Here is a 7743-nt window from a genome sequence, read left to right as displayed (position 1 = left end):
TTAAGCGTGCCGTGCCAAACCCAGCCCTTTTTTATTTTGCGTTTCCACTAGGGGTAGTTCCGGCTAACGGGTACTGTTTCACAGTTTTTCTAGCTCTCCAAAATCCAGGTTCTTTCCCGGCCAACAACCGGGCTGAGTCGGGCTGAGTATGCTAAACTAGTGAGAGAATCGCTGGCAAGGGGGCTACAACTACAACAAAATGAACATATTTGACCGTGATTTAATTGTAATACACGTTTGCCGAAGTAACAACATACTGATACCGGTTAGTAAAAACCATGAATTAATGCTTTGACAAGTCTGCAGACAGACGGCAGGCGAAAAACCTTTTAAAATGCGTGTTTTCTGACTTTCCAAACTCTCTGCTGTAGTATGACACACAGGAGACTATCGATGTGTGTGGTGAGTTTGGTAGTGATAAGCTGTATAATAGTGATTGAATATTATTGTATTCTCTTTTTTCGGAGTTGCACTTTGCAGACGGTCCCTGAGCACTCGTTTCTTCCCATGGCTGCGGATAGAGACCAATCTAACGTGTCTAGCTTGGAGGACATTGGCTTTTTTTTTTTTTATCAAAATGTGATTGTAGTTCGTTGTCAACCTTACCACGGTACTTAGGAGACGTCATTTGTGTCTGAATAACGTTTTGTTCATGAGTTATTGATCCGTGAAATCAGAATCTCCCAATATCGTTCCAACTTTACTGAACTAAGCCAAAAGACCGTCTCATTTCGTAGACCGCTCGGTTTGCTGTTCCTTCACTTTATTTTTATATTTATATACATTTATTTTGGACGAAAACTTAGCGTGAGGAAAGGCAAGTGTGGCGTGAGTGCGTGAGATATGGGTTAATTGCGTGACTCTCAAGCTCAATGCCTGAGTGTTGGCAGCCCTGATAAATTACAGCTACGTTGACGTTACTTTGAATCGCGGGGGTAAGCTAAACCGTTAGCAAGTAGCTATAGCTAGCCAGGTATATTAAATAAACACTTTGTCATACAATCTAAATGTTAAGTTTTTTAGCGTTACCTCTTGATTTCAAAGAAATCTCTCTGGGAAATGTTGACTATGTTCGACATGAAGCTAGAAGCTACCTTACAGTACACAGTTGATCCTGAGTCCTGTCAGTTAGTGTTTCATAGTTAGCTTAGCTANGGCCTGGAACCGTTGTTCTCTGCCGTTGTTCTCTGCACAAGGCCGCCACAAAGTCTTACAGCAACGCGGCAACACGGAGTTTCTCTCACTGCACTCAAGGATGCGCAGCGCTGAACTTCATGGAGGGACAGCTCGATCCGCTTGCTAACAGTACTGGAAACAAGATCTTGCGGATGACTCCAACAGGGCCCTTCAGACACTGGTAACTGCCGGGAACTGTACAGGGCCTGAACAGGCTATTGGGCGGGGAGCAAGAAGGTTGTCCCGCCCTGACAGTCTGCATGGAAGGGAGTACTGATCACTGACACAGGGGCACAGATGTCACGATGGGGTGAGCCCTACTCAGAGCTCTAGGCAAACCAAGGGCATCAGCCACGTGGCTTGGCCTCAAACCCAGCTTTGACGATCAATGCTGAGCTGCGGACAACTTGCCAACCATGGAAGCCTAGTGAACGGCTGAAGCCCACACTGCCCTGAGGGCAAAGCTGCGCGCCGACGGACGGCATCCCGGCCTGATCTCCTCAAATGCTGACAGCCTGGCTTACTTCCGCCACATGCCCACAAGGCTGCTCTGCCAATGCTGGCAAGCGGGGCTCTTTTCCCAGTCGGAATGCAAGCGGACGGCCCAAGATAATCACGCTTTACAGAACAAAGCGCGATAAAGGCGGACTGTAACAAGTTACCGTGGCATTTCGCCCCTACTGGCGTACTTGGCAGGTCTTCTCCAGGATTCTGGCTTGGTAGCCGCGGCTCCAGAACTGGGCCCGTCGCGTATACCCAGAGTCACCAGTGCCGCGCGTTTCGAAGTGGGCCGATCACCAACAGACATGGTTTCCGGATGCCCGGCCAGGGTTGCAGAAAGCTGCCAGAGAGGCCAAAACAAACCACTGCACATGGCCGTTTGATCGACCTGACGAAGGCGTATCGACATGGTGAGTCGGGAAGGCACTGTTCGGCCATCTTGCTAAAACGTCGGCTGCCCACGACACTGCTAGGGCCTGCCGGGTCAAATCGCCGCTTCACGAGGCATGTCAGCAACAGTTTTCTTTGAAGGGATCATAACTTTCAGACAGCTTCTCCGTTCGCAGTGAGTCAAACAAGGCTGCCGTGCTAGCGGGCCCTGCTCTTCGGGCAATCTTCTTCTCTGTTGTTGCGCATCAGTGCATTCAGGATCACGGTGGACGAAGACGGCGTTTTCCATGCACACGCGGGGTCACGATGGGAAGCCTGTTTAATCTTGCCCGGCTAGCTGCGCCGAAAAGAAGCGTACGGGAGGCTTGCTAGTTTCAGTGAGTCTCTTTATTCGCGCGCACGACGCAGGCTCTGGTGTCTCACAGTGCAGCTGGTCCTACATCGCCCTGATTGGACAGATTCAGTGCCAGTATGATCTGCAATTTGCCTGACATCAACATCAAAAAAAGACAATTGTTATGCCACCAAGCCAGGAAAGCCGCAGCAGTCCGGTATATGGGTGAACGAGCATGGCTGGGACTGGGTTGCAGCTTCAAGTATCTTGGCTCACAGATCAGCAGTGACCTGTCTTTTTAAGGGATCCAGACTCGTATCGGGCAAAGCCGCAACGTCTTTTCAGTCGTTTGCGCTCAAGAGCCTTGGGGGAGCAACAAAATACCTCACCGAGCCGCAACTAAAGACACGCCAATTCTTACCAATGTTGCGTGGTCAGCCGTTCCTGCTGTATTGGTTCCGGGGAGGCGTGGCGTCAACTTACGCGCCGCGCACGAAAGAGAGCTAAATGCTTTTCACATGCCCGTGGTGACCTGCGCAACTCCTCGGGATCACATGGCGGGGCGGACAAAGGTCACGAACGGAGGCCGGGTGCTGGCGCCGCATGGCGGGAACAAGGTCACGAACGAGGCGGTGCTGGCGCGTACGGGCAGCAAGTCAATGTTCCAAACACTGAAGGTCAGGAGGCTGCGGTGGCTTGGTCACCTTCGCAGAATGCCAGATGGCCGCCTGCCAAAGGACATCTTATACAGCGAGCTGAGCGCTGGTTCCAGAGGCAGAGGACGACCACTGCTGCGCTTCAAGGATGTCGTAAAACGTGACATGAAGGCCCTGGACATTGCGACGGATAACTGGGAGAGGCTGGCGGAGGACCGGACGAAGTGGCGCCAGCAGCTGCGCGAAGGTGGTGACAGACTTGACAAAGACTGGATTCGTGGACTTGCTCAAAAACGTGGACATACTGTATCTCTCTGATTGCACTGTACAATCTCTTGTAGATTTTTCTTGCCAATAATTAATAGTGATTACAACCTTACCACGGTACTTAGGAGACTTCATTTCTGTCTGAATAACGTTTTGTTCATGAGTTATTGATCCGTGAAATCAGAATCTCCCAATATCGTTCCAACTTTACTGAACTAACCCAGAAGACTGTCTCATTTCGTAGACCGCTCGGTTTGCTGTTCCTTCACTTTATTTTTATATTTATATACATTTATTTTGGACAAAAACTTAGCGTGAGGAAAGGCATGTGTGGCATGAGTGCATGAGATATGGGTTAATTGCGTGACTCTCACGCTCAATGCGTGACTGTTGGCAGCCCTGTCAAAAGTATTTCAAAAAAGTACATCACTATAGATAACAGAGATTATCAAAAATAAATAATGAAGATGCAAAATTCACACTTTGTGATTTGTGATTGGATAATGTTTTATACAATTACAAAGTAGCTATTAACCCATCTTAATACACAATACTTAGTGTAGCTTTTTGCTGAACGTTGTTGGAGTTTATGCCTGTAAACTAAACAGCAATTCATGTTTACTTCATCAGTGGTGATTTCTTGTCTTTTTCATCTAGCAACATATGGGAACAGTCTTCATAGTCTGGTTTTATGATCAAAAACCAGAGAAATCTAATGAGCATCTGCTGTTTGTCTGTTTTTGTTGCTAATTAGTCAATGTTAGCATGCTAGCACACTGACCTTAAAACAAACTGTTTACCTGGGGGACTTCCAGTAGTAAGTAATGGTTGCAAATTAGATATGCGAATGACTTCATATATTAAGATAATATTAGTACTGTGCGAATCTGCTTTTGGGTGTTTTAGGGTCGTTTTTCGGTTGATATGGCGACACCTTAATTAATGGCGGTTAGTGGTAACAGCAACTGCAGAGTAATATTAGACATGTGGGGACTGCAAAACAAACGTTGTTGTTTTTAATAAAGAAGTCTTTGTTCAAAGTGCAATTAACAAAAGTAAGAGTAGTTGTTTACCTCGCTGAGAAGATGGAGCAGCTCCTCGTCTGACACCTGCTTCTTTCTCAATTACTCCCCGCAATATTTCAAACTGTTTCAGAAACAAAAGGCCGGAAACTACCAATGTTTTGTTTTGTAGACGGAGTTTGGATTGCAAACAAGCTCACTGACAAACACAATAGAGGCTTCTCAATTCTCAAATGAGAATTCTCCTATCCTCGACTCCTATCCTCGAGACTTAGTCCCGCCCACAGGAGCGAGTGGAGGACTGAGGAGGGGAACCGAAGAGAGAGGATGGGAAGCAGCAGGCGGTTAGAGAAATGAGAACTCCTCTCCTCTGAGCGGTCATTTTAAAGAGACGTCCATTAATGATGACAGGAGTCACAGCAGCCCTCTGTCTGATGGACAGATGTGTTCATGACGAGTTATATATTTACTTGAATTCAATCACAGTGCGGTATAATGAGACAATAACAGGCTACAGATGCGGACACACACACACAAATATATTTATATAAACTATATACAATTTCAGAATCAAACAAGTATGAGAGCACTCTCATAATAACGTAACACAATTAGAGACTGGATTTATCCCCCCCTCTCTCTGGTCGCTGAAATGGGGAATTGAAATTACGGGCCAAAAGTTGTATTTACACGTATTAAAAGTAAGCAGAGGAAACCAAACCAACTGAGACCCGTCTGTCCGCCGCATCTACGCACTGTACAACACGCACCTCACACTGTACCACACACACACACACCTACACACTGTACCACACACACCTACAGCTCCTAAAGCATAATCAGGTGTATTTTATTATGTGAAGCACTAAATGGTCTTAGAAACATATCGACTCTTTGTTTGTAGATATCTACTAAACTACAGCATAAAAATACAGAGAGTAATGTAGGCCTGTTATACTGAGTGATATATATTTTACACACTGCTCTGCTTTCTGCACGGACCTCACAGCTGTTCTCACTGTAAACATCGCGTCGCGATGAAAGCAGTTACTAAAATAATATCCAGGGGATGCATGCAGAGCTGTCATTGGCTGAGATAAATCCGGCCGTGCGTCAATCCCGCACCGTTCCCAGAAATGCATCCGTGGAGGAGCCGTGGAGGATGCATCAGTGTATCCTCGGTCATAGCTCCTCCAGAGTCCAAATAGCACTTATTTCACAGATTTTCGTCATCATTTAGCTTATAAAAGTGCCTCAATGTGTTCATTTATGGTAAGTTGGTAAAAAATGTTTTATAAAACTAAGTCCTTTTTCATCAGTTATCCTGTATTTCCATTGAAAACAAAAGCATACATGTGCTGTACAGGGTACAATCTGTGACTCAGCTTGCTTAGCAGAACCATAGACTGTATATCTAAAGAGCATGACCTCCTGCTAAACGTCACTTATCTTCTCTCCCCCCTGCTGTGTAGGTATTGCCTCTATGACAGTGCCAGTGTACATCGCTGAGGCCTCTCCACCCCACCTCAGGGGTCAGCTGGTGACAGTTAACACCCTCTTCATCACCGCTGGACAGTTCACCGCCAGCCTCGTCGACGGTGCCTTCAGCTACCTGCAGCGTGATGGCTGGAGGTGAGACACCGTGACACACATAAGTTATCATTTGAGTGCTGTCTGCATAAATACACTTTAGGTAGTTTTCAAAGAAATTCCCATTTCCAATTACGATTGTACGTCATACAGTCAGATATGATAATCACTTCTTGGGGATTTTATCTTATCAAACGCCAGAACATTTCTGAAACTATCATTCTAAATGTCAACACATGCACAGGTCAGCCCCTAACATTTGCTGAGAGCAGCTGTGTATGTTTGAAAGATACAGTATTCCTCTTTCATCTGTACTTCTTTTATCTGTTACCTTCTTGGCTATTTTCTGCTTCTTTGTGCATCTTTCCCTGCTGTCATACTGAATGAAGGTTTACTAGCGTTCAAGGGACTTTAAGCTGTGTGATAATTTAGATAAGAAATTAAGAGTAGTCCTTTGGACAAGAATTTGCTGGAGATGACGGAAAACATTTAAAAACCCTAGATTGCTGTGATTCGCATGATAACGGGTTTTCATAAAGACTTATTGATTATGAATGTTGTCTGATTGACGTCATTGCTTGCACAGCAGAATATGTGTCAGGGTTAGGGATGCCAGAAACTGACCATGATCAAATTCGAAAATCGAAAAGCCCTGGCGAATATTAATCGATTATTCGACGCCGCCCAATCTTTGACAGCACCGCATAATGTTGGGTATTTGTAAAAAGACTGTTTGACAGAATGCATTGAACCCTGCTTGTGTGCATGAGCGGATACAGAGAGGCAATTTTCGTCTTCTACTCGTACCGATCCTGCTTTTATACTTTAACGGTATTTTTATCGGTCCTTTTTGTTATTTTTAAGAGGAAAAACTAAACAAATTGGAAACATCAATTAACATTGCTTTATTATTTTACGTAAAATAAATAAAATATATATTTTTTGGAACAAATCATTTTAGGCTAATGTGATGATGGAAATGCAAAACGAATAAAATCAAGTACTATACTTAAGTACAATTTACAGTGCTGGTGCATAAGTAAAACTCATAAGTGCGTTTTTTTGTTTTGTTTATTTGCCAAGATATAAGCAAAACAGGTGGACTTTCAGTTTGCGACGGAAGATATGTAGACTCTCCACTGTCCTGATATCAGTGGGAAGCTTTTTCCACCATTTGGGATCCTGGATAGCAAAAAAGGCGTATCTTTGTTGAGGTGTTGGATGGCATTTACGGGTAGACCAGCAAGGAGGGAGTTACAGTAGTCAAGGCCTGAGAGGAGAAGAGCCTGGACCATATAGATCTATTCAAAGGTCCGATGGTTGTATGTGTGTTTGGGTGTATGTGTGTGTGTGTGTGTGTGTGTGTGTGTGTGTGTGTGTGTGTGTGTGTGTGTGTGTGTGTGTGTGTGTGTGTGTGTGTGTGTGTGTGTGTGTGTGTGTGTGTGTGTGTGTGTGTGTGTGTGTGTGTGTGTGTGTGTGTTGTCAAAGGTCTGACAGGATTTTGGCTTCTTAGTGCAGTTATATAGAATGTACGAAAAGAAAAAAAAAATGTATCCTGTAAGTCGGGGGTGTCAAACTCAATTTCATCGCGGGCCACATTCGCATAAAGGTTGCACTCAAAGGGCCGGTTGTAACTATATAAATAAATATATAATATATATATATATAAAATAATGTATTATATTACATTATTGCCTTTGAATTGGATTATTATCGGAGAGGATAATAACTTAGTAATTAACTACGGCTGAAAGCAGAAGTCTCTTCAGTGCGCATGTCACAAAACGAGATGCATTGTGGGACATGT

The 7743-nt window shown here is 44.7% G+C and overlaps 1 protein-coding gene across 1 annotated transcript in view; it reads left to right on the top strand.

Annotated features, from left to right (window-relative positions):
* The window catches only part of slc2a13a (solute carrier family 2 member 13a), a 95219-nt gene that overhangs the window by 20476 nt on the left and 67000 nt on the right, over nucleotides 1-7743 (top strand). Inside the window, exon 2 of the mRNA XM_010793691.1 lies at nucleotides 5819-5978. Within this exon, the coding sequence (XP_010791993.1) occupies nucleotides 5819-5978 (160 nt within the window). The remainder of the gene's footprint in view (nucleotides 1-5818; nucleotides 5979-7743) is intronic.

This window comes from Notothenia coriiceps, unplaced genomic scaffold (assembly GCF_000735185.1).
Source record: "Notothenia coriiceps isolate Sejong01 unplaced genomic scaffold, NC01 NC01_scaffold00037244, whole genome shotgun sequence".
Classification (NCBI taxonomy): Eukaryota; Metazoa; Chordata; class Actinopteri; order Perciformes; family Nototheniidae; genus Notothenia; species Notothenia coriiceps.
The sequence above is the reverse complement of the archived record's forward strand: the minus strand, read 5'-3'. Positions and strand labels throughout refer to the sequence as shown.